The following is a 27373-nucleotide window of genomic DNA, read 5'->3' as shown; positions in this document are numbered from 1 at the left end:
CAGGGGGTCAAAACTGAAGCTTTATTACAATAGGTTTCATTATGTTCAGAACATCACCGGCAACTAGAAACTGGTATGCAAGGGTGGCTTTTGTAACTGAAGAGTAAATAAAATAGATCATGGAGTTGTAACAATATACACCATAAATATAAATATACACACGTATAAAAGTCATGCTCTGTCAATACTCTGTCCACATTCGGTCTCTGTGGCGCACCGAGTTCCAGGATGCTTCCAGGGTTTACGTGTGTCCCGTTAGTGATGGATGTTTCCAGAGAGCTGATGTATGGGCGACACGTTACAAATCTTGAAAAGGAAATGACGTATCACAGAGCAGTTTTTAAAACCTTTAATAGTCGTTTGTTCTACAAAGAATGCGCATTTCTTAAATATTAGAAATGGTGAAACAAGGATGCTAGCTTACAGGTATGTACAGTGTACGGCTTTATACTTCAAAAATGCAGGAAGATAAATTATATATATATATATAATATGTGTATATATATATATATAATTTGAGATCTAATGAACAATTCAATATTGCTCTTGTTTGGTCCTGCTGTATTGCATGCATGCCCAGGGCACGCCCATGGCTTGTTACCAGATGGAGGAGAGATGGGAAGGGACAGAAGGGGCTCGTGGAACCCCATGCTTATCCCTGGAATGCCATCTTCAAAGCAATATTTGGAGTTTTGTGACGTACGGTGTGGCTCGGTCCAAAACCTCTGTGCCCATGTGCAACGTGGGACGGATCCTCTGGAACCACAGCTACATATTGAGGACGGGGCCATATACATGCTAAGCACATCTGATCCTGTGGAGCTAACTCCTCCTGGAGCCCTGAGACAACGGGGATCTCCTCAAAGACTATTTTGAGATAATCGTCAAACCCTCAGCGCAGTTCATAGAAAATCACAGCAGAGCAAAGACCTGCGGCTGAGGCATCAATGGCCTTCCTATAGACCCACAGGCAAAGCACAAAGGAACAGAATGTGTCCCAAGCGCACTTCAATTTTCAACCATCTGAAGCTTCTCCTGTTGGTGAAGCTCTAGACATTCGATGTGAGAGGCAGAACGGGAACTGTGACTTGTATCTGTGGGAAAAGGACGCCCGGCAGAGAGACCTCACGCTTGGGAGCCTTAGGGACACGCAGCCCATGGCCAACCTCCAGCCTCCCACTGTAGCCACCAAGTCCTGTTTCTTCTTCCACTGAACCCACATCCAAATGACAAACTGATAACATCTTTCTGAGAATAGAAACAGAAAAAAAAAATAGGGATAGGTTGGAAAATAAATGTTCTAGGAAGTTCACCAACTAGGTGTCACTGTAAAGGCTGTGGGGCGGCCACCACAGGGAGGGTACATGCATTGGGACTGGACAGGGCCTCAGGTCTGGCTGGGGCGTTCTGGGGTCCCTGACCCCACTGGCTCCCAGGCCACATCCATGCCCCCCTCCTCAGGGTGGCTCTAGTTGGCCAAGATACGGGAAGACAGTGGGGCAGCTGATTCTCAAAGGTGCCTCCACACACGGACATATACCACAGGGGGACCTGCCAGCAGAGTATGGAAGATGAGCAAAAGCAAGGACATTTAATCACAAAGGGCTGATGAGGATATGCTGAGAGCAGGGAGGGAGCTCCCGGCTGCGGCAGGAGAGCAGAGCAGAACCAAAGAAGGTGCACACAAACGTCCCCAAGTTGGGGACCTCTCTGCTGAGGCTGGTGCAGAGGCCCCACAGCTGGGGGCTCCCCGTACCAGCCCAGGGCTTCCTCTGTCTGCCAGGCAGGGAGCACTGCTGGAAGGAAGATTCTAGAGTCCAGGCCAAGTGTGAGCTACACAGACTAGAACAAATAGGAGGACTCACAGGCTCTGTCAGTGGGAACTTTCTGGAAGCAGAGCCAAACCAGACTGGACAGAGCAGCTGAGTGGACTGTGCCCGGCCCACAACGGAGCAGCTTTCCTGTCTCCAGCCACTGGCCACCGTCCATCTCGTCACCAGCATGCAGGAACCAGCAGGGGCCCTAATTTGGTCCAGAGGATCAAGGATGCACACAAGGTCACTAAGAGGAAAAGATAACTGTTTCCAGAGTGAACATGGCATCGAACGGCTCTTAGAAGACACTTCTGAGGGAGCATGCAAGATAATCTATTACTCGAGCACATTTTCCAGGAGTATACTTCTGTGATAGACAGATCATCAAAAACACAGTGAACAACTTCTGTTTCAAAGTATTTTGTTGAGGTGCAAAGTATGGCGTTTAGATACCCATGTGATTTAGAAAACGGATGTGCTTCTGGTCTTTGGGTGGCCTTTGTTGGCTGTTCCCCAACTGGATACAGACAGAGTTACTGAAAAGAAGGAAACTATTTTGGAGGGAAAATAATTGTCTAAAATTAGCTACTTTAATTGCATTTATTTAAAATCTGAGGGGCTGGAAGAAGCATACCACTCATGGGTCAAAGGAAGGAAAATAAAGCACATTTCTAAAATCCTCAAGTGTAACACGCAGAGCCTTAGGGAGCTGCTCTAGTCACGTCAAAATATTCTCACTCCCACATGGAAGGGTCTCTGACCCAGCAGGACGCCCTTCGAGAACTCATCATTGTATGGGAAATAAATACTCCAAACGGGGATGGGGATGCCTGCTAACTAGGCCTAGTGAGGTGAGTGCATCCCCTTGGAGGGGCAAGGCTCCCCCGAGCCAGGGACCCGACAGTGAGCACCCTCGGGGGCGGAGGGGGATGCTGTGTCATTTTATTTGTGATTTTGCTAGAGAACCTGAAATGGAAGGAACTGCGTTGGCCTGGTCTCCTCGCCTCCCACCCCCGTCCCACCTCCAAGGATGACCAGCTCCGCCACCGGAGGGAAAGGCCCGGGCTGGGTGGGCTGTAGCTCTGGGTCACAGGCTGTCACATGCATGCAGAGGGGACCCACTCCCGCCCATGCCAGCCCCATGCCTTTTCCAGGCACGGCCACCGGGGGCCACGGCTGGCGCCCGTGGCAGTCCCCTGTGCTGCCGGGCACACGGGTTTCCATCTGAGCCGCTGGGCAGAGTCCCTGATTCCAGAGAGGGGCGCTGATTGGAGGCGGTGTGAAATGCCCTCTCAGGGACGACAGGGCATATCTCTGTCAAAAGGCGATATTGAACACGTGGGCATCATACATGCTACCCTGACGACGGTGGTGTCACGTGGGGGGGGGAAGGGGACAGAATGGGGGACACGCTGCGGCTTCTCCCACGGAAGGGTGTTCACATGACCACGCATTTGCCCTTGAGCTTTTCTTTCCTCTTCTGCTGCTTGCTCTTTTTCCCGTCGATCTGGAGGCTCACGGTCCTGCGTTTCTCCAGGTTGAGCAGCTCCTGGAAGAGCTCCTTCACGTTGTGGTTGAGCTTGGCGGAGGTCTCCATGAAGGCGCACTTCCACTTGCGGGCCAGGGCCTCGGCTTCGCCACTCTCCACCTCGCGGTTGGGGCTCTCATCACACTTGTTTCCCACCAGCATGATGGGGATGCTCTCCACGTCCCCTTTGATCTCGCAGATCTGTTCGTAGATGGGCTTGAGCTCCTCCAAGGACTGCCGGCTGGTGATGGAGTAGACCAGGATGAAGGCGTGCCCCTTGGAGATGGACAGCCGCTGCATGGCGGGGAACTGGTGGCTGCCCGTGGTGTCCGTGATCTGCAGCGTGCAGATGCTCTTGTCACAGCTGATGACCTGCCGGTAGGTATCCTCCACCGTGGGGATGTAGCTCTCCCGGAACGTGCCCTTCACAAACCTCAAGACCAGCGAGCTCTTGCCAACGCCACCTGCTCCGAACACGGCCACCCGGTAATCATTGCTTTGTTCCGGCATGGTGCTTGAGAGCTCAGACTGTCAACCAGGAAGCACCTAGCAAAGGAACCAGATGTGTGAGAGTATTAGTTCAAAAAAAAAATTTTTTTTTAATTAAGACAATCTCAAGAAAGATGGCTCTACCCTCTTTTGATAGCTTAAAAAGAACTGGAGTGATGAATTTTGCTTTTGCTGTCCTGACATAAGAAAATTTGAATTTCATTTAAAAATTCTATCCTTCTATCTAAGTCCAGTAATTATGGGCAATCTCCAGTTTCCAATAGGACAGCCAATCTATTTAGTAGTTAACTGGAGTCTATTTCTCCTTCTTGGGCCACGACTGAGCATCCCTGTGCCTAGAGAAGAGGTGCCAAGTCAGGCCAAGGGAGGTGGAATCAAGGGAAGGTAAAGGAAAGATGGGAATTAACCACCCTCCCAACACACACACAAACACACACACACAATATCACCAAATACCCTTATTATTTTACACAAAATACTGTGAACATCCGAAATTCAGGTGATAACGATACATGATATTTTATAAGTACAGGGGGAAAGGGGAGGAGAATTCTATTAATATTTATTCAATGTTCACATTAACTCATGAAATCCTCACCACCCTGCAGCACTGGTGTCACTGTCCTTTTGCAATGAAATAACTGGAAACACATAAGGCACTGTGGAATGTCATGTCCCTGATTTCACACAGCTGGTAACAGGTGAGGGCTGGAAGGCAAACCAAGTGCTGCTGACACCCTCAGTGCCCCCAGGCCATGTGGACAGGGAAATGGTCTCAGAGGCTTGGGTGCTACTAAGGTCATGATGTAGAGGGGCTCATTGAGTAGCATGAGTGGACAGTCAACTAAGAAGCTTGCAGGGTCCTTTTGTTCAAATCAAATTTCAATCTAAATTAAGATGATTATAGGTACTTTATTTTTTAAGAATTACCAGGCATCAAGTGTTACCAAGATAACAGCATGGTGGGGCATCCAGTTCTGTGTGGGGCCCTCAGGAGAGATTTCACAGAAGGCTGGGTGAAGACGTTAAGTGATGAAAGGCACATCATCCAGAAGACGGTGCCACTTGTAGACATACAAGGGCAGGAACAGATCCAATGTTCAGGCCAGGGCACAAAGCTGATGGGCACTGATATCTGGGGCAGAGCTGGGCAAGCAGGTGAGTGGTGGCTCCATTAGTCAGGATGAAAGGCAGCAGAGAGAAGTAGGTTTGAAGAAGGTGATGAGGAGGCAGCTGTGATTGGTCAGGTTTGTAGGACAGACATGAAGAGATAGTATCTGGTAGGTGACTGGGCTTTAGTCTGAAAGCGCAGCAGAGACATCTAGTCTAGAGTTAAATACTTGGGTCTCATCCACACATAAACAGCACTATAATAAGTAATAATCAGCCAGAGGTAAGGCATGTAGCAAGAGAAGACAGAATGCCAAATCTGATATAAGAGAGCTTAGTGAGTTTTCTACTTGAATTTTCTGCACTGGACTTGCCTGCAGATGGAGAATAATGACAGCACCTTCTTCCCAGAGCTGCTAGGGGGGCACTAGGGAGACAAGACAAAACCAAGCACTTGGCACAGTTGGGAGCCCAAGCTCTCTGACTACATTTAGTAAGGACAGGGCCGAAAAGGGGGTCACGAAGGAGCAGTAGGAACAGGCACAAACTGGAGAGAAGGCAGCAAAACTCCAAGAAAGCAAAAGAAAAAAAAAGTCAAAAAGTCATGAGGGGGGGGATGCAGCTTAGTGTTTAGAAGGAAACTATAGCTTTGGACAGCTATGTTAAATGAGAACAGAGATCGAAAATCTGTAACCTAATCTCTGACCTTATAAGAGCAAACTAATTCCAAAGGAAGAAAAGTGTAGGAAAGATCCCATTACAGTAGAAGTTAGTAGAATAAAGAGTAGAAAAGCATTAGAGAAAAATCAACACCCTCAAAGTTGATCCTTTGAAAATATCAACAAAATTAACAAATTTTCTGCTAGACTGACCAAAGATGGGGGAAGACTCAAATTGTTAAGATCAGAAGTGAAAAAGGAGACATTACTACAGACCTTGCAGAAACATAAAGTGTTATAAGGGGCTCCTGTATGGTAACATGGTGACTGTATGGTAACATGGTGACTCTAGGTAGCTCAGGTGAGAGACCCAAACCACCAAAGCCGAATCAAGCAGAAATGGAAAATCTGAAAATATCTATAGCAGGACAGTGATCAAAAAACTATCCATAAGGAAAGCCAGGTCCAGAGCTTCATTGGGGAATTCCAGCAAACATTCAAAGGACTAATACCAACCCTTCACAAACTCTGCCAAAAAGTGGAATAGGAGAGAACACTTATCACTCTTTTTGAGGCCAATATTACCTTGATACCAGCTTGAGACAAAGATTTCACAAGTAACTACAGACCAGTATCTCTTACGAATGTATACAAAAATCCTCAACAAAATACCAGCAAATTCAATCCATCAACATATAAAACAGATTGTACATCATAACCAAGTGGGATTTATGCCAGGAATGCAGTGTCATTTTAACATCCAAAAATTACTATAATATGCCATAGCAATAAAAGACCAAAAAATGATAATCTCAGTAGACATAAAAAAAAGAAAAAAATGGACAAAATTCTGCAATCATGATTTTTTTTTTAAATTGACAGAGTTTACCACTTGATCATGATTTTTTTTTAAGCAAATCAGGAATAAAAGGGAACTTCCTGAGCCAGAAAAAAAGGCATACTATGAAATACTGTAGCTAAGACAATACTTAATGATAGAAGGCTGGATGTTTTCTCCATGAGATCAGGAAAAAGACAAGAGTTCCCACTCTTGCAGCTTCTATTTACCATTTTCCTGGAGGTTTTTTTTTTTTTTAATTTTTATTTATTTATGATAGTCACAGAGAGAGAGAGAGAGAGAGGCAGAGACATAGGCAGAGGGAGAAGCAGGCTCCATGCACTGGGAGCCCGATGTGGGATTTGATCCCGGGTCTCCAGGATCGCGCCCTGGGCCAAAGGCAGGCGCTAAACCGCTGCGCCACCCAGGGATCCCTTCCTGGAGGTTTTTTAACCAGGAGAATAAGTCAGGAACATGAAATAAAAGGCATCCAGATTGGAAAGGACAAAATGAAACTATTTATCGCAGAAGGCATACATAATCTTGTATATAGAAAATTTTGAGGAGTCTTCCAAAAAACAAAGGAGAATAAACTAGTTCTAAAAGGTTTTATTGGGGATCCCTGGGTGGTGCAGCGGTTTGGCGCCTGCCTTTGGCCCAGGGCGCGATCCTGGAGACCCCGGATCGAATCCCACATCGGGCTCCCGGTGCATGGAGCCTGCTTCTCCCTCTGCCTATGTCTCTGCCTCTCTCTCTCTGTGACTATCATAAATAAATAAAAAAACTTAAATAAATAAACTTAACTTAAAAAAAATAAAAGGTTTTATCCATATGAAAGTCAACTGTATTTCTATACACGTACAACGAACAATCTAAAAACAAAAGTAAGAAACCAATTCCATTTATAGTATCATTAAAAAGCACAAGATACTTAGGAATAAATTGAATAAGGAAGCATGAACATCTTGCTGTAAAAATTAAAAAACACTGTTTAAAGAATTTGAAGACTTAAATAAATGGGAAGGCACCCATGTCTATGTATCAGAGGACTTAATCTTGTTAAAATGGCAATATTCCCCAAATCACTTAGGGATTCAGCACAATTCCCACAAAAAGCCCAACCGGCTACTTTGCAAGGACTGACAAGCAGATTGCAAAATTCACATGAAAATTCAATAGGCCCAGAATAGTGAACCAATATTGAGTTTAGAAGGGGCAGGGGCACCTGGGTGGTTCAGTGGTTGGGCGTCTGCCTTTGGCTCAGGTCATGATCCTGGGGTCCTGGGATCGAGTCCCACATTGGGCTCCCCACAGGGAGTCTGCTTCTCCCTCCTCTGCCTGTGTCTCTACCTCTCTCTGTGTGTCTCTCATGAATAAATAAATACAATCTTTTAATAAATAAAATAAAATAAAATAAAAACCTTAAAACAAACAAATGAAAATTGACATCATGCATGCACTTGGCTAAAAAAGATAAAGGCGACTGCAAGACACATTTTTATCTGCACGGAGGCCCCCTTCCTTCCTTCACCAGCCTGTTTCTCTTTCCAGAAATAACCACCATGAAAAAGAATGGACACTCGGTTGTCACTTCCTGGTGTTCACCATTATAATTTTAGATAATGCACTCACTGCTTGAATCATGGATCTTAATGTCTTGACTTATTGACTTGGGACCATGTCTTTCTATGATATTTAGCACAATGCCTTCCTCCACTACCTATGTCTTGTTAGACTCTATTTTTAAAGTATATGCCAGTATTTCCAGGTATAACATTTACAATCTGCTCCAAAATTTATATCAAGTCTTCTGTAACTTCCCTGCAGGTCGTTTCCAAACCTTATCAAGAGACAGCATTAAAAGGCTTTCGTTCCAATTTTTCAAGGCCGAAGTAGAGGGTAGGATGGAACCCACCGAGGGAAAGTCATTGTCAATCAGACTTTGGTGACTGATGCATAATTTTCTGTAGGCATAGGTTTCGTTGGTTTTTTACCCCCTACTTGTTTTTGTTTTTGTTTTTGTTTTACCTTGGTAACTCTTAGTTGCCAGTTCTGGTATTTCAATTTATTATCACCTTCCTTGGATCCATTTTATGTTTTGATATAAACATTACTGATAAATTCTTATAGATGGCATTAAAATTTCTGACTTCATATCCTTCTTACCTGATTGATGCAACCCTGCAGCTAAACCAAGAGCAAATTATTTCTCCTCAGATTTTAAGGATAATTTGATTTCTGACTTGATCATCCAGAGATGTGAAATCCAAGGCAGTATGATGCTCTTACCTCTGCAGGGAAGTGGGGATTTTCCCTTCTCTTTGGCAGGGGGAGGATATTCTCTCTCTTCTGGGAGTTACAACATCTCACCAGGATGTACCTAGAACTGCTTTTTAATTATGTTTTCGAAGGCTGAGGGAGGCTTTAAAAACCTGATCATTTTTGCAGCCTGGAGGAATTTCCTTCTATTTTTAAAAAGTAAATCATCCCAACCCCTATATCTTCTCTCTGTTTCTGGAACTCTTCTTAGATGATGGATCCAGTGTACCTATGCCTGACTTCTTTAGAATTTTTCCCCTTATATTTTCAGTCCCCTTTCTTGCACTCTGTTTTTGCCTTCCTCATAGCAGCACGTTCTTTCTTTCTTGGGGTGCCTGGGGGGCTCAGTGGGTTAAGCATCTGCCTTTGGCTCAGGTCATGATCTCAGCGTCCTGGGATCGAGCCCTGTGTCAGGGGGTCTCTGCTCAGTGGGATCCTACTTCTCTCTTTCCATCTGCACTCCTCCCACCCCCGCCAGCTTGCTGTCTCTCTCTCAAATAAATAATTATCTTTTTTTTTTTTTAAAAAAAAAAGCACTTTCTTTCTTATCTCAAGAAAGGCAATACCACCCTGACTATCAACAAGAATGCTAATTGAGATTTGTTGCTGCGGTTCTTATCACTATCTGAGCTATCTCTGGTTCTGCTTGTTCATTGTGATCTTCTGTCTCATGATGTTGTTTTCACTTACGTCTGTTGGTCCCTGGCTGTCTCCTGATTTAGGCAAGAGTCACCACGATGGCTAGGAGGGGCAGATAGAGTGGGTTCTCTGGTTGCACAGATGCCCTGCATAGGATGACTGTCTGGAATAATATCTTTCTACTCTCTTTTTCCAGAACTTGTCTGGACTACATGGTGTCTCAGCCCTTTAGCACATCTAAAAAGCTTATACTTATACATTGACAAATGAGGGAAGAGATCAAAGAAAGGAAGTAAATGATACATCCCAAAGTATCATAACTTATGTGTCTTAAAGAAGTTAAAGTGAGACATTCTAAATACTGAAAATCAGGTTAGTGGTGCAGTATTATGATTTGTAAGAAATATACATTTGATCATTCAGATGATGAAAGACATTTTTTTATATATATTTGGTCTTCATCATGGTTCCTGGCTCATAGCTCCCCAAACCCTTAGCATTTCTTGAGTGAGGAGAGGATTGGGAGCATCTTTTATCACACTGTCTGGTCTCCCGAGCCATAAAGGTGAAATGGGTGTCTTGGTATTCATAAGGAGCCCCTTCCCACCACACCTTGGTTCGTGTCAATGAGGTGACCTTTGGAAAGCACCTAAAGACTAGGGGGCTGGTTGCCAGGGGATGCAATCATAAATAGAGGCTTGGAACTTTCAGCCTTCCCCTCCTCCAACCTCCACGGAGGAGAGAAGGCACTGGAGGTTGAATCCTTTGCCAATGGCCAGTTATGTAATCAGTCATGACCATGTAATGAAGACATGGTAAAACCCCAAAAGGATAGGGTCTGGAGAGCTTCTGGGCAGATGCAGAGGTGGACTGTGGAAGCTCCACCACCTTCCCTATTCCTGACCCTGCACATCTCTTCCACCTGCTGTTCCTGAGCTCTCGTCTTACATGATAAACCACTAATTTACTAAGTAACATGCTTCCCTGAGCTCTGTGAGCCACTCTAGCAAATGAATCAAACCAGAGGAGGGGGGTGGTGGAAACCTCTGATTTATGGCCAGCCAGAAGTGCAGGTGACAGCCTGGACCTGCTACTAGCATCTGAAGCAGGGGGCAGTCTGCTTGTAGGACTGTGCCCTCAAACCTATGAAATCCGATGCCTTCTCTGGGTAGATAGCATCAGAAGTGAGATAACGTGCAGGGTACCCAGCTAGTACCTAGAGAAGTATAGGATGTGTGGGGGAACCTGCCACACCTCACTGTCACTGGATACAGAATTATGGGAGGTTATCCTAGCCTAGAGGGCCTAGACTCTAGGGAAAATGGACTTAGATTTCCTGAGTCACAGAAATTGGCTGTTCAAATACCCTTTGGGAGAAACAGCAGATTCATGTGAATGAGAAAAAAGGAGCATCTCAGGTAAAACCACAATCTTTACCTGTATTTTAGCCTGAATAAAGCCTGCTGCAAAATAAATAAATAAATAAATAAATAAATAAATAAATAAATAAATAAAATTGTTCAAACCACACAAAAATTAGAGATTAGAAAAATTCAGTTCATGAAGTGTGGGTGTTTGGAAAAGCCTGAAAATCTGGGTGCTCTCCTGCCATAAATCCTCACCAACGGTCTGAAATCAAAAGCACTCCCATCTCCTGAAGATTACACAGGTGCTCTCTGCCTGAATCTTGCCTTGGTTTTCCACAACAGCATCTCCTCAAATAGATCTGTCTTTATTATAACACTTAAACTTCACTGTTAAACAAATTCCATATTTAAAGTCGGTACCTGAAAGCCTATATTTAACACTACAACTAATATGGGATGAATGGGTCACTGAAATGAAAATAACTATTACTGATTTTACAAGATAAATAAGGATATCTTGAAAAGAAATTAGCTTTCAATGGAGCATAAATTCTCTAGGTAGCAGAGTGTACTTCTATGTATTTTTAGAATCTCAATTTAATTAATGATTCATTTCATGGACCTTCCTAGCTGACCCTAAAAAATGACAGATTTGTTTGTTAGTGGGGAACATTTGCCAGATTGTAAAGAGTTAAACATCTATGGCTTATCTTTCCCCAAAGAAGTAGACTCCTTTTTCAGGAAGCTTGCTTCATGGTGTTCTGGAACATCCTGCCCTGCAATGTAAGGACAGGCATAGAAGCAGGTGACACATGTGCACCCAGATAATGGAGCGACCATTCCCTGAGGGGGGACCTCAGGTATTCATTGCAAGACTCATGATAGCTGCAAGAATGAAACAAGTGGAGAGACACCGAGACATGTCTTGGACTGGAAAGGTTACATTATTCTTTAAGACTTTCATTATTGAGAGGCAAGTAATCCCACCACTTAGGCACAGAAGAAAGATTTGCTAATGTTTGTCTGATGCAGTCCTCTGACCATCATGCTCAGAAATGCCAGAGAGCCATGCAACATGCATTTCGTAACACTTTTCACACTGCCAAGAGCTTGACTCTACTTGGGACACTTTCTGCTTGATTGCTTTTCTGTCCATGCAGGTACGGGAAATGAAAAGGCAAATCATGTGAATAAAAATACCATCATCACTCTGGTCAAAGGATCAGTTACCAAGGTGGTGCCGCAAGCTAACCCTGCAGGTGAGCAGACACCAAAGGATGAAGGCAGTGCGAACATGGGAACTCTGCGGACCAGGAGAAGGAAAGTGTTTGGTGCCAGGTGTGAAGGCTCAGTGTGCTGCCGTGGGCAGCCCGGGGCCTCCCTTCGCCATAAGCCTGGTGAAATGGGGCTCTGTATATGTGTAGGTCATTAGGTGGGCTTCTAGATTTAGCCAAATACAACTTGACAAAATTGGCACGTGTCTAAGAAAGACTCCCTTAAACAATTGTGAACAACTTTGTTACTCATGCTTTCGGGGCCCTAAGAATTTTGCCAAATCCAAGGTCATGAAGATTCACCTCTATGTTTTCTTCTACAAGTTTTATGATTTTAGTTCTTATATTTAGGCCATTGGTCCTATTCTGGGATAAGTGGGATAAGCCAGTCACAAAAGGACAAATACGACATGATTCCACTAGAGTCCCTAGAGTAGTCTAGAGTAGAGAAAGAAAGTAGCATGGTGTGTGTACCAGGCTAGGGGGAGAAGGGGATGGAGAGCTAGTGTTTGATGGGGACAGTGTTTCAGTTTGGGGAGATGAAGAATCCTGTGGATGGATGGCGGTACAACAGTACGAACGTACTTAAGGCCACCTAATTGTACATTTGAAAACGATGAAAATGGTAAATTTTATGTTACCAGTATTTTAGCACAATAAAAATATATGATTGCAAGTAGAAACATTTCTATCAACAACAGAACCACACTTTAAAGACCACACTCACGACACGAGCACAACTAACAGCACTGGCAGGACAGAGAGGCCCTCTCCTTTCTCATCCACATCACACAGTAAAAGCTTTGAGTCTAATCTCATCTGACAAAACCAAACAAAAATCTAATTTCCTGAGAAGACCAATTAACATCTGCACCCGATTCCTGGTCCTAATTTTATATTGTATCAAAGGTGATGTTAAGCATCACTATTAGCCAGGGCATTTAAAACTAAGCCTGATAGCCGGTGTTGTCCAAAATGGTAGCCACTCCCAAGTGTGCTGCAGCTGGACTCTATACCAGACTTTGAACACATAGAATCAAAAAGAATGCTACTTTTTTTTTTTCTTACACTGTGTATTTGCTGGTATGCCACACTTTGGAACAAATATCTATGTTTTTTTTTTTTGGTTTTTTTTTGTTTTTTTTTTTTTTTTAGCAACACATTGTTATAACTCATCCAATCCATTACACAATTTGACCATGATCTTTTAGAAAATTCTAAGAATCCTCTTCTAACTAATAGTGAAAAGCAAATAGCCACAAGCCATCAGAAAAATACTTATTTTCCTGCTGTGGCAAAATATGTAAAATAACATGCCAAAATGCACGGTGACAAACTGAAATGCGTTCCCTTCCGAGAATCCTACAGAAAGATGAATAAAAAAATAATGCATGAGGTGGGAAGAAACCCATATTGGAAATTTCAGAGGAGAAGATTGGCTATAGTTGAGCAAAAGTACAAATGTCTCAAACACACTTTAGTGCATCTATTATCTGCTATAATGATTCTCTTTCAATAATAAGATACTTTGGCACATCCTTTTTTCTCTCAGTGTTTGTCTGTGTTTTCTCTCCACTCTCTGTCTAGCATCAGTACCATAAAGGCAGGGTCCCTGTTGAATTCATTCACCAAGCACATCAATGCCTCTGACTCATCGCCAAACACATCAGAAACATTTAGCACATACTGAATGATTATCTGCTGTTGGAATAAATTTTTCTGAGCCAACCAAGGAAAACTGTACCCGAGAAGAAAAAATGAATTCTTTGAAGAAACAAAATAAAGTTTTGAAACATCAACATAAGACTTACCATTCATAGGTTGGCAATGTCAAGTGAAATAAAAATTTACTGAAGGATATATGGTAACATTATAGAGATAGAACCAGAGGTGCAGAATCTATTGCAGCATTCAGTACGTTCTTACGGCAAAGAAGTTGAAGCCAAAATCAGGCAGGAGTGACTGCATATCATGCATTTGGATATTTAATTTAATTTTATTTTTTCCCTTCACCTATTTCATCTACTCCCCTGCCCCTCCCACCTCCAGGCAGTTTATTCTCTGTATTAATGAATCTGTTGCTATTTGTTCAACTTTTTTTTTTCAGATTCCACATATGAGTGAAATCATACAGTATTTGTCTCTGACTTATATCACTTAGCATTAAACTCATCCGTGTTGTCACAAATGACAAGATCTCATTCGTTTTTATGGTTAATATTCCATTGCGTATCTATCTATCTATCTATCTATCTATCTATCTATCTATCTATCTATCATTTTAATCCATTCATCTGTCAATGGACACGGTGCTTTCATATCTTGGCTATTATAAATAATGCTGCAATGAACACAAGAGTGTATGTATCTTTTTGAATTAATGTTTTCATTTTCTTTGGGTAAATACTCAACAGTGAGATTACTGGATCATATGGTAGTTCTATTTTTACCTTTATGAGGAACTTCCATACTGTTTTCCACAATGGCTGCACGAGCTTGCATTCTCACCAACAGCACACAAGGGTTCTTTTTGCTCTACATTCTCATCCACACTTGTTGTTTCTTGTTGTTTTGATTCTAGCCATTGTGACAGGTGTGAGGTGGTAACTCACTGCAGTTTTGATTTGTGTTTCCCTAATGATAAGTGATGTGGAGAATCTTTCCATGTATCTGTTGGCCACCTGGATGTCTTCTTTGGTAAAACGTCTATTCAGGTTCTTTGTCCATTTTTTTTAACTTTTATTTATTTATTTATGATAGTCACAGAGAGAGAGAGAGAGAGAGAGAGAGGCAGAGACATAGGCAGAGGGAGAAGCAGGCTCCATGCAGGAAGCCCGACGTGGGATTCGATCCCGGGTCTCCAGGATCGCGCCCCGAGCCAAAGGCAGGCACTCTTTGTCCATTTTTAATGAGATTATTTGGGAGGGGTTTTGGTGTGACTTATATAAGTTCTTTACATATTTGGGATATTACCCTCTTATTGGATATATCATTTGCAAATATCTTCTCCCATTCACTATGTTGCCTTTTTATTCTGTTTATGGTTCCCTTTGCTGTGAAAAGACTTTTTATTTTGGTGTAGTCCCAACGGTTTTGTTTCCCTTGCCTGAGAAGACATGTCCATAAATATGTTGCATAGGCCAATGTCCAAGAGATTACTGCTTGTGTTTTCTTGTACTAGTTTTATGGTTTCAGGTCTCACATTTAGGTCTTTTATCCTTTTGAGTTTATTTTTCTGTATGGCATGAGAAAATGGTCCAGTTTCATTCTTTTCCATGTGCTTATCTCCAACTGGTATTTTTTTAATATGAAATAGGTACTTCTAGTTTATAAAAGGTAAGAACATATATTATATGTTATAAATAAGGCAAGTATTTTAATATATACATATAAATAATATATAATAATAATATATAACATGAAAATTCAATCTTTAAGATACAGCAAATTCTTTAACATACTTTATAAGGAGATAAGATGCAACCACAAAAATACTGTCTACTGTAGGATGGCTTACTAATTACCTTGTAGCAAGGAATATATATGTTGTAGAATTAAAAGGCAAGTCATGTGTCTTTTATACAAAAAGCAAATGTTCTAAATTCATTGCCATTTTCTGTATGGCAGACAGCTTTGAGTAGTAGGCCATATGGTAGGTATTTTACAAAACTAAGGCTACTTCCTCTCTCTCTAATATAAAGATGAAATTGTAAACATGAGAGACACCATACCTCCTTTGGAAAAACAACTGTCCTATGGAGATAGGATATTTTGAAAAGAGATGCATAAAAACGCTCCTAGGAGCATTGTCACTATGATGGTGACATAGGTTGCTCCTAGGACATTACCAGTGGGAATCTGTGAATAGAAAATCAGAACAAATCAATTACCAGTAAGGGGATTGAATCCCTAATGGAAAATCTCCCAATGAAGAAAAGCCCAGGACCAGATGGATTCACTAGTGAATTTCAAGGAGAATTTGCAAGTGAATTGATACCAATCCTAAATCTCTACCCCCCCCCCAAAAAAAAATGAAAGGGAGGGAACATTCAAACTCATTCTATGAGGCCAGCATTATCCTGATCCCAAAACCAGAGAAGGATGCTACTGGAAAAGTAAATGACAGACCAATAACCCTGATGAGTATAGATGCAAAAATTCTCAGTAAAATACTAGCAAACAGATTTCACCAGCACATTATAAGGATCGTTGACCTTAATCAAGTATGATTTATCCCTGGGATAGATACAAAAAATGGTTCAATGTATGCAAATCAATCCACCTGATAGATCACATTAATAGAATGAAAGAGAATAATTACTTGATCATCTCAATAAATACAGGAAAAGCATTCAACAAAATTCAGTATCCACTCATGATAAAGAACACATAACAAATTAGGCATAAAAAAAACGCATCTCAACATAATAAGACCATCTATGACAAGCCCACAGCTAACATTATGCTCAATGGTGAAAGGCTGAAAGTTTTGTCTAAGATCAAGAACAAGACAAGGATGCCTGCTGACACCACTCCTATTTGACATCGTACTAGAAATTGTAGACAGAGTAATTAGGCAAGAAAAAAAATAAAAGGCATTAGGATTAGAAAACAAGAGGTAAAATGGTCTCTATTTGAAGATCACATGATTTTATAGAGAGAAAATCCTAATGACTCAACCCTCAGGCGAGTCACTGCAGCAGCCTCCTAAGCAGAAGGCCCAAGTCAGCCAAAAGCTGCTCTAATCAACTCCCCGAAGGCACCAGATCTTGTCATCCTTGTACTCAAATCCCTCCACGGGCCACTCTGTCTCTGTGAGAATAGCAGCTAAAGGGGCTCAACCCCCACCCTTGCCTCCTGCTGCTTCTCCCCTAGCTCACTCCAGCCACCTTTGTTTCCTCATTGCTACTTGGACAATAGCTCCATGTTCCTGCCCCAGGGCCTTTGCATTGGCAGTTCCCTTTCCATGGACCACTCTTCCCCACTCCTCACCTTCTGCAGACCTATGTCTAAATACCACCTTCTCAACAAGACCCCGACCACACTAACTCACTGCAGCCCTCATAGTCTGTAACCTCTTCCCATCTTATGTCTCTCTAGAGCACATATTCTCTCCTGACATGCTATGCAATTTACTTCTTAAAAATTTGTGTTCACCTCTACTATACCATAAGCTCCATGGGGGCTTTTCATCGGCTCCCTCACTCTGTCTCCTCAGTGCTTGCACACCCTCTGGCCCATAGGAGGCATTGATAAGAACCTGCTCAGAGTGTGAATAAACCTGTAATGAACCAATGGGGAGGGCCAGGCTCAGCAAGGTGCCAGGAATAGAGATCTCTGGGGGCTAGGATGGGGGTCATCTCTATGTGGCCATGCAATTACAGATGGCATGTGCCTCTTGGGTGGCTGAGCAGCATGGCAGACGTGGCTTCCCCGGCTGCAGTTGCAGCATCCTGTGAAGCGGGCCACCACCTCAAGGACGGGGCGGGGCTGTTGCCTGTGCTGGGTGGTCCCTGGCCCTCTGCCCCTGGCCCTGGCCCTCTGTTCCTGGCCCTGTGCAGCCCCTGAGGGAGACCTCTCCTTGCATCCGAAGCTCTCTACCCATAGCCCTCCAAATACCAAAGGCTGGAAGAGGGAAGCGGGGTGTGGCGAGGTTGGACAGGAGGCATAGAGGGCCACGCGCGTTTCAGAGGGCAGCCACGGCCCCCGAGAGGAGCTGGCTCCAGTGAGACAGCGCACGGGAAGTCGAGTATCACGAGTGGGGCCTAAACCCAGTCAGCTTAGACCAGACGGGCAGCTATAGGCAGGTGCTGGCTGGTTCAGGAAGGGGCACAGATGTGGAGCTAAGGGAAATAAAGCGTCAAGGGAACCTGTAAGGCTTCCAGTGGCAGAACCTGAGAGACAGGGTCTGATCCTCTCCTGAGAGCAGGCTGGGCCAAGGCCAGGCTGGAGGGCGAGATCACCAGCAGGACTTCCCGCAGAGTGAGCTGCAAGTACATCTGTGCTGTGTGAGCAGGTAGATAACGTGTCCAGGGCCGGCTGTAGGGTGGGGACCGTGGTGACTAGGGCCTGAAGCCCCGGAGCTGCGAGGATGGCAGAGGGCTCCAGGGTCGCAAGCTGGGGGCGGCAGTGGGCCTGCAAAGCATCACAGGGAGCCTCAGAGGGTGAAGCTGAAGACAGGGCCAGACAGTATGGACTGGACGGAGGCAGTGGGACAGATGAGAGCCCCTGGGGAGCCGGCAGGAGTGGTCCCGATGGAACACGAGGTGCAGCTCAGGAACGTGCCCTGGGGCCTTGGCTGTGAAATGAGGGATGATTGCAACTTGGTGGCTGAATGACACCCAGTTTGGGTTTTTAAAAATTAATTTGAAAATAAATAAATAAAAAATAAATAAATAAATAAAATTAATTTGAGGATACACAGACACAAACATGTATACTTATCAGCAGGAAGGGAACAACTGAAGAGAGCAGCAGGATGAAATGTGAGTCCTGGGAGAGCAGTGGAGTAAGTGCACTGAGCAAGCACGCTGCAAGGACAGGACGCTGTGGACGCTGTGGGGAGAGGGAACTCCCCACGTCCCTCAGGAAGGGGAGGGTTCCTGAGACTGTCACTGTCATGTGGAGCTTCAGAGGAGAGGAGGGAAAGACACAGGTCTCCTGGGTGACACCATGAGGACCAGTGCTGTGGGGCCAATGCTCTTGGTGAGGGAGGAAGAGCATCAGAGGTCAGAAGTGGACAGGATGAGCCCAGGCAAGGGTGTGGAGTCAGGAGTTGTGAACCAATAACAGATCTTTATCTGCATCTGCTCTACAGTTACCAAGCAGGTCAGCAAAACGTGCCATAAAAATCTGTAGCCACCAACGTGTCTAGGATCCAATGACAGGTGATGCTGGACAGTCCTTGGCACCACCTGTCCTCAGCAGGCTTCCAGTCAAGGCCAGGACACCCAGATCCTTGCAGAGACAAACAGACTAGAGTGACAAAAATGCCAAGCAGGGGATATTCTTACATACGCAGAACAGCCTGAATTCAGTGACAGAGGCGGGACTGCCCCTGGGGAGATGAGCTCAGCCAAGGAACAGAAGGAAAGAGTTGGCAAAAGAAGGAACGCAGTCCTAACCAGAATCAAAAGAGGGAGTCCCTGCAGGCCCGGCTCAAAGAGCAAGATGTAAAGGAAAAAAAAAATCAATATTTTAAGATTAATTGGAGAGTGTGCACACCAGGTGAGCTAGACAGGGCTGAGCCTGGAGGCGAGGAGCACGGAAGACAGCGGGCTCTGTGCCAGTTTGTGCAGGAGGACAAATCTGACCCAGCGTGGGAGCAGAACCTGTGAGATGCTCCCCAGGTAACCACCACCCGCCCCAGCAGCCCCGGGAATCCCGACCCTTCAGCAAGTGTGGAGAGGTCAATCCTAGACAAGCTACGTCTTCAAAACACCTCTGATTGAGGTTTTAGCAGCCCCAACGTGCAGATGCGGGACCCGAGCCTCCCGGTGGTTGCAGCAGTGCTAGGAAGGGGCGGACCCTGCATCTCAGCTCAGGTGTAGCAAACCCAGGAAGGCACCCCAGCTGATCCAAGTCAGCAACCATGGGACCAGGGGCTGAGGATGCTAAAATGGTGTGGAAGGAAGCTGTCGATGGGATAACATATAACATTGCCAAGCAACCCTCAGAATGGCCTCCTGTTCACGTTCAAGACGGAACAGCCATGTTAGGCAGCTAATAACCGACGGCTGTGCGTTTTCTGACTCAATAGCCAGAAATAGCTCTCTGCCAAGAGCAGAGATCTGATGGAACAGGAGGGTAGGTACCCAAATAGCACGCACACTGAGCGGTCAACAGTAAGGGCCAACATTATCATCGGGTGTGGATACGACGGTATCTAGTCAGAGGGGGATGGAGAGCGAGAGATCGCTACTGAGTGAGAGAAAGCCAAATGGGACTATTCCACGGGCTTTCTGTAAATCGCGGGGGACAGCTCACAAGCAGGGGACAGTGAGACAGCCCAGTGATACCATGCACACTGGGAGGGGATAGGTAGCTGGGTAGTGTGGTTAGGAAGGCCTGTCTAAGTTCGTCCAAAACAGGAAAATGCCACTGAGCTGGATTCTTGATGTGGTCGAGCCGAGTGAGCTGCTGGCTCTGCTCGGGATGCAGAGACCTGGACACTGATCAACCTTGCCCAGTAGGGGCTAAAGATAAATCCCACATCGAAAGTTCTAGGCGTGGGACACCTGGGTGGCTCAGAGGTTAAGCATCTGCCTTTGGCTCAGGGTGTGATCCCAGGGTCCCGGAATCAAGTCCCACATAGGGCTCCCTGCACGGACCCTGCTTCTCCCTCTGCCTGTGTCTCTGCCTCTCTCTCTCTCTGTGTGTGTGTGTGTCTCTCATAAATAAATAAATAAGATCTTTTAAAAAAAAATTTTTAAAGAAAGAAAGTCCCAGGTGTGCTCCAATAAGGCCATCGGAGGGTGAAGGTGACATAGGAAGGACGCTCTCCCCCTCTAAGAGCTCCTCTGTCTGAACGCTCAGGAGCACATGGACCCTTCTGGAGCTCAGCCTCAGAGGGATGGGAGGAGAGAGGGGGAAGTCCTAATGAACAGTCCTGAATTCTCTTACTTCTTCAGAAAAGCAACCACTTTTCAGACATCAATTAGCTTTAGAAGAACACTGCACAAACTCCTTTCATACAAACTCCTTTCTCTTCAAACCTCCTACCCTGGTTCCGAGCCAGCCAGCCGTGTGTTAGAAATGGCCCCGTGCCCCTCCGTCGCTCATTGACCACCAAGGCTATCCAGGGGCGGGGTGAAGAAAGTGACATCTTTTCATGAAGATCACTCGTTTTTTTGGGCTTCAAGAAGTCAGAATTCACGAGTCACTCAATTATAAAGCATTCCATTTCACCCAACTTTATTTAATGGTGTCAAAACAGACAGAAGTATGGAAAATACACATACCAATGAAGGGTAAGTTGAGAAGATTCACGAAGCATCTTCAATCATGCAGTATATACTAGCTCACTCACCGTTTATTGATTTTACAATGGATTTGCTGTTACCTGCCCACCAGTAAAGGAATTTAAATATGAAAATTGAATGATCTCCTGTGGGACATGGGGACGCAGTGGCTGACGTCTGCCATCAGGGATTGGACTGAGGCAAACAGGACTTGTGCAAAATGGCAACACCCACCACCACGATGGCTCGCTTTGTTCCTGCTACGGTACATCTCTAGGTTGCATGTGGGTTGAATTCCTCAAGTCTCTTCACTGGTTAATTTTCAGAGAACCAGGTATTTGACTCAGGTAGCTGACCCAGCAGGTTATTTGACCCAACCCTCCTGTTTTACTGATAGAGAAGTAAAAAATAGGTTTCAAGACCACACAACTAGCTAAAGGTAAGGAAGGGTAGGACATGGGTCTTATAGCAATTTGAGATTATCTGTATATTTATTTTTGATAGTGTTTAATTTAATGGTTTAATGGCTCCTAACCTGTCAGCTTTTAAATTGCCTTGTCAAAGTTTACTTTCCATAGCCACGCTAGCCGATACAATAGTCACTACTTACATATGCTATTGACCTCTTAAAATGTAGTGAATCCAAATTGAGATGTTCCATAAGTGTAAGACTTAGCATGGAAAAAAAAACCCATTTGTAAAGTATCTTATCAGTATTCTGTATCAATTACATCTTTAAATGGTCATTTTTGACAGATTGGGTTAAAGAAAATATATTATCTAAATTTATCACACTGGTTTATTTTTACTTTTCTAACTTGATTTCTAGGACATTTGAGTTTATACATGTGGCTCACGCACTTTATTTACATTGAAGAGTGCTGAGTTATAGGAAAACACTTCACTGCATTAAGGACAGAGCTACAAGGAATCTTTCTTTCCTGAATTTGTCAATGGTGAGAGCGAAGCAAGAGAGGATGAGAGAGCACCTGCTCCGGGCACTCTGGAGAACCCTCACCTGGTGAAGGAAGGGAAACTTGCAAGATTCATAATGAAATAAAAACTAAAGCATAACATGAAGTCAATTAAACAACTTGAGGCTAATCCTTAATTGTGCACGCACGTGCAAATTTAACCTGCAAAACAACATCGGCAATCATGACAGTGTGACAACCATCTCCTTCCCTTTTGATTAAGAGCAGGTATTTTCCTAGAAAAAGCATAACCAAAAACAATGTCCTAGAAACCAGCTGTGTTTTTAAAGAGACATCTGTCCTCTGGAAATAGCCACACTGGACAGACAGACAGACATCCAACCCCCTTATAGGTGAGAATGGGACACAAAGTTACAGGGCAGCACTGAGCCCTTTCTAACTTAAAACAGTTTGCAGGCAACTGCTCCCCCCCCCAGAAAAACCAAATGCTCCTCTTTATAACAAAGAAATTTTTTTAGTGCAAAACTTCACTGCATTCATCTTGGGGGCTTGGGGGGGTGTGTGTGAGAATGACGACTTTGTCCAAATTAATAAGGTTCATTACATGTCAACTATGGCAACAAAATTAGAAGAGGGAACAACACGTGACTATCGGCACAGATGCACTCTCTTTTTGACAAAGAACGCTTGCTATTTTATTTTTCAAAGGGTTTTAATTTTCAGTGTGATGTGCAGGTACCCGGGGAGAGACAGCATTCATGGGCTGCTGGCAATGCCAGATTGCCAGACACAGGCGCAGAGGCACTCCCACAACTCGGAATTCAATTTGGGTTGTTTTCTGAGTCTCTCCTTAGGAACAAACTATGAAAGCTGCCACAAGAAAAGATTCTGGAGGCTTCTGCAATAACTGTGCACCTCTAATTGCCGTCTGCAGAAGTAGCCCAGGAGGAAGCAGGGATTCCAGGCGCTGTGAGACAACCGCCTCTCCCCACTCCCTTCCCTGAGCTCCTGGGGATCTCTCGCCCTATTACCAAAATAACCATCATGTGTTAAAGGGGGTAAAAATGCTTCCCCTGCCTCGTCCCTCCTGTTCCTGCAAGATGAACCATGGGGCTTCCAATGCCTCAGCCCACAGGAACTGTGGGCTCCTGCAATTCCACAGACAGAACTGTTGACAATTTGCAATTTCAGGCAACGACAAAAAAAAAAAAAAGAAAGAAAGAAAGAAAAGAAATAGTATTATCCACCGCCCCCTCCCCCGGGGAAAATCTGTTAAATTTATTCTAATGTTACCCTCCCCTTGTCTCTCCCTCCCTCTCCACCTCTTCAAATCCAAATGCCACCAGAAAAGAAGCACATTTGGACTGATCTGGAATGTAAGATGCTCCAGCTTTTTATGGTTACCTAGAACAATCTTCCCTACAAAGAATATTTTACAGCTTTTTAGTTCGACGCTGGAGCGGTCCCCTACGCTAAGACAAGCTTCTCCCTTGGAAGGGGGTCGCTGGAAAGTTGATAAGGGCAGAGATGTAGAAGACACCCCTGAGGAAGGAGCGCTGTGTCACTGCACAGCTGGAGAGGCTGAACCCACCAGACGCTGCATTTCACGGGCCAACGGAGAGGACTCCCAGAGCACAGGGCTTGCAGTTTAAAAGTCTCCCAAACCCCCAAGAATGAGCACTGGAGTTCTTTAAAGGAGCAAACCAGCATCCACCCCCCCGCCCCCCGCCCCGGCCGGACGGGTTCCCGCAGGGCGAGCAGCAGCAGGGCTTTGCAGGGAGCGCGGGCCGGCAGGAGTCCTTGTCATCTCGGAGCAGCCCCGTCCGCACACCTGCAGGCGGGCTGCGGCGCCTCCCCCGCGCCCGCCTAACACCTGGGAGCCGGGAGGGCCACCTGGACAGGCCACGAGCCCCCGTCCTGCAAGAGGAGAATTACAATCTTCCCGCCGGGTCTCAGCCAAGCCCGTCAAGGGCTGCGGTGCGGTCGGGGAAAACATGCTGAGCCACCGGCGGTCCTAACGCGCTCTGCATTTTCCTCACCTGGGACCACAGCTTGGAGGACTTGGGCAAACCCACTCCGTCAACTTCACCCTAGAAACACCTGCCCCACAGAATTCCCGAAAACACCAACTCCCGCGTTGGAAGAAAGCCCGCGTCGGGTACGGACGTGCTTCTCCAGGGAACACGCTGGAGACGGAGAGCGCCCAGGCGCACCCCCGCCCCGACGCGGACGCAGAAACGCAGCTCCCTCTCCACCCCCCACCCGGGGCCAACTCCAGGATCCCGATCGCCTGCTCGCCCTCCCGGAGGGCGGCAATCCCTTTCCCGGGGCTCCCCGACCGGGATGCCCGGGGCCGTCGGCGCCCCAGTGCGGACGCGGCGAAGCCCCAGCAAGGGAGGGGCGGGGGGGGATCGTTACCTGAGGAGCCGCGCAACTCTGCGCCCAGCCTCTCCCGAGCTCAGCTCGCCTGGCGCAGGACAGGGCGGCGCAGGCTGTGCGGCTGCGGGCTCCTCCCGAGGCAGGCGGGGCGCGCGCTCCCTCGCGCCGCCGCCGTGACGCTGCCGTCAGCTGCCCGCCCGCCCCGCGCCCCGCGCCCCGCGCCCCCGGCACCTGCGCCCCGCGCCCCCCGCGCCCCCCGCGCCCGCGCGCACCTGCGCCCCCGCGCGCCCCGCACCTGCGCCCCGCGCGCCCCGCGCACCTGCGCCCCGCGCGCCCCGCACCTGCGCCGCCCGGCGGGCCGCTCCTCCTGCCGCTCCTCCTGCCGCTGCCGCTGCCGCTGCCGCTGCCGCCGCTCCCCTCGCTCCCCTCGCCCCGTCTTCAGTCCCCGACTTCTGAGCCGTGCCAGCTGCTGCAGCGGCCGCCGCTTTTGCTCGAATGGCGCCTGCTCGCCTCCAAAGAGCTTTTAGGTGCCACCTACTGCATGCTCCTGGAATCGGTGGCCGGGACTGGAATTTTCTGAGAATTCAATGAATTACAATCATTCCATGGAAAGTGCACCAGATTCTTTTGTTTTAGATCCGTCGCATCACCAACGGGGGTCCCCACGAGCCGCGTAAGCTTTTCTTTCAGGGCCCAGATACCAAGTGAAGCACCTACTGATTGAGAGAGGGCCGCGCCGATACGGATTAGTACATTCCCATTTAATAGACTCCTGTGACAATCACCGTGGACCATCTCCGGCCAGAACTGCCTCCCCCCCCCCCCCCCCCCCCGCAGTAGTTCCACATTAGCGACTGCAGGAAATAACCAGGTTTATTTTCCGACAGGCATAGACCATTTTGTCTAAGAAGCATTGATCAGAAACAGGTGAATCAGCAAGAAATGAGATTTATGGCTCACAATGCTGTGCCAACACTTTTTAAAAAATGCTTGCCTGTAACACTGATGGAATATTGAATTTAAACTACAGGACTGAGGAACATTTTAACTCCCTATTATAACTCATTCTTTTTTAATACCAGTTTTTCCAAGAGACTTGGGCAAGTGTTTTGTTGTTCTTTAAATTTGACTTAGCTTATAGAATCCCATTTACCTGTTCTCAACCTGTCTTGAGTTTCTTTATCATTTCAAATTACCCTAATCTTTGATGTTCACTTACAAAGCACATTTCCTGCCCTCTTATTCACAGGAAATATTTTTTTAAAAAAATCTTACTTAGAATGATAATTATAATCCAGAAAACGTATTTTTACCACTAGTTCACCCTAATCCTGACCTAGAAGCTAAAGCCATTGGAATAGGAAAAAAAAAAAAAAGATACACACCATTTTTGTCAAAGTCATTGAAGGCCACTATGGGCAAATCTACCCCTATTTTAATGATGCAGGAAAGCGGGGTGGCCACTCCGTCTAGGTCTCCTCTTTGGTATAAACAGATGGCCAATAGGAAAGCCATCTCAGGGGAGGGCTCAGGTACCCTGATGATGAGTCTGGGCACTGCCTACCTCCATTTCTGGAATCTGAAAGTACCCAGGCTAACAAAATAAGATGTGGTTTTCCACAACAACCAAAAATGTAGGTTACCAGGTTAAATGGTAAAATGGAAGTTGAGGACTAAGTGGAGAATGGCAAAGAGATTTGATGGTTTGGAAGTACTGAAGGTGGAAAGCTTATCCTAGCCCAGGCCTGGAAGGAGAGAGAGAGAATCTGGACCTTGTGAATGGAACCAGTTGGTTCTGCAAATTCAACACTGCAGAAGAATCTGCATTTTGCCTCATGCAGTCATTATTTGTCCTGAGAATGTGATGCAGGGGCCCCAAAGGCCCCATTGAAACAGGAGCAGCACGCTTACAATGACATCCCTGGCTGGCCTGTCACCCTCAAGCCCTGACTTTTCTCTGGCTAGGAAGAGTAGGTTGCTCCTAAAATCTGACTTTAATAAGATACCCAGGATATTTCTCAGCCTGTTGGACTTGAGAAGCTCTAAGCCAACGTCTCTCAAACTCTTAGCATGTTCAACACAGTCAGCTGAGCCACACCCCAGAACACCCCAGATGTTCTGACTCAGCTGAGGGCGAGGTGGGGGGGGGGGGTTCCAAAGTAGGTGATTCTTTTTTTTTTTTTTTTTTCAAAGTAGGTGATTCTAACAGGTTCCCTGGGCATGCTTAGGCTGCTTGAAGCAGGGACCTGCTGAGATCAACCACCACCCAGGTGATGTCGAGACTAATAACAGATGGCAATGTGTTCCGGTAAGAGAAACATACATACTCCTGTTTTTCTCCAACAAATCGAAACCAGGATAGCCAGGCCAGCATCCCCCAGTTAGAGGAAGCCCTGTCCTTCCCCGAGAATCACACATGAGCCTCAGAACCTTTGGGGGGGGGCTGTAAAAAAGCTTCCTCAGCTATGTTCCCACTTTGCACTCTCCACGTAGGACCAGCCAAACTCATCCTTTCTGCAAAGTAGAAAAAGGACCCCTCCCTTGGGGAACACACTCTCCACTTGCCACCAAGATGATGCAGGACTTGAGGAGCAGAGAACTCTTGGTGCAAAGAATCTTCCTGGAGCAGATGCTACCCACTCCAGGTTTCCAGAGGGGTGAGTGCAGGGCACCTGCTGGACCCCAACCTCGCTCTCACCCTCTGCGGGTCACCTTTGTACATGACACAAACTTCCCAGGCAAACACACCCAGCCCATTCCTCCCCCAGGCCAGCACTGCTCACCTGGGTGCTGGCAGCTCCATTTAGGACCTGATGTCACAGGTCCTCAGAGTGCCAGACGCCATGGAGGGAGAAGCAGAGCCAAAGTCTAACATCGGGGCTCCAGGAGGGTAAGGCAGGAGATGCTCTAGTTGGCTGCTGGGCGAGCATACATGTGATGAAAAGATATACCTTTGGACTGTGTTTCCTCCGTGTCTCATGGACTCACTTTCATCTTCTTTTCTCTGAGACACTGGCTTGGGCACCAGTGGTAGCAGCAGC

At 46.0% G+C, this 27373-nt stretch overlaps 1 protein-coding gene and 1 long non-coding RNA gene across 6 annotated transcripts; one reads left to right on the top strand and one right to left on the bottom strand.

The window, feature by feature from the left end:
- DIRAS2 (DIRAS family GTPase 2) lies at positions 1-25029 on the bottom strand. 4 transcript variants are annotated; one of them, XM_077910218.1, is made up of 2 exons: positions 24652-25029; positions 1-3888 (listed from the first exon to the last, which is right to left on the bottom strand). In XM_077910218.1, exon 2 carries the CDS (start codon positions 3850-3852, stop codon positions 3253-3255), a length of 600 nt encoding a protein of 199 aa, XP_077766344.1. In that variant the 5' UTR covers positions 3853-3888; positions 24652-25029; the 3' UTR covers positions 1-3252. The 4 variants fall into 4 exon arrangements, with proteins under 4 accessions (XP_077766344.1, XP_077766333.1, XP_077766322.1 ...); XM_077910207.1 differs by having other exon boundaries at positions 24674-25025; XM_077910196.1 differs by lacking the exon at positions 24652-25029 and adding an exon at positions 24372-24506.
- On the top strand, positions 10115-22371 carry LOC144320968 (uncharacterized). 2 transcript variants are annotated; one of them, XR_013386582.1, is made up of 3 exons: positions 10115-10218; positions 11945-12043; positions 21848-22371. It is a non-coding gene; the product is annotated as an uncharacterized LOC144320968 (long non-coding RNA). The 2 variants fall into 2 exon arrangements; XR_013386579.1 differs by lacking the exon at positions 21848-22371 and adding an exon at positions 13646-13862.
- Positions 25030-27373: the final 2344 nt, after the last annotated feature.

The sequence above is a fragment of the Canis aureus genome, chromosome 1 (genome assembly GCF_053574225.1).
Source record: "Canis aureus isolate CA01 chromosome 1, VMU_Caureus_v.1.0, whole genome shotgun sequence".
Classification (NCBI taxonomy): domain Eukaryota; kingdom Metazoa; phylum Chordata; class Mammalia; order Carnivora; family Canidae; genus Canis; species Canis aureus.
This window is presented reverse-complemented; position numbering and strand designations above follow the sequence as displayed.

Coding starts and splice junctions, on each gene's coding strand:
- DIRAS2 (XM_077910218.1), bottom strand. CDS start 3,852: ATGCCGGAACAAAGCAATGATTACCGGGTGGCCGTGTTCGGAGCAGGT.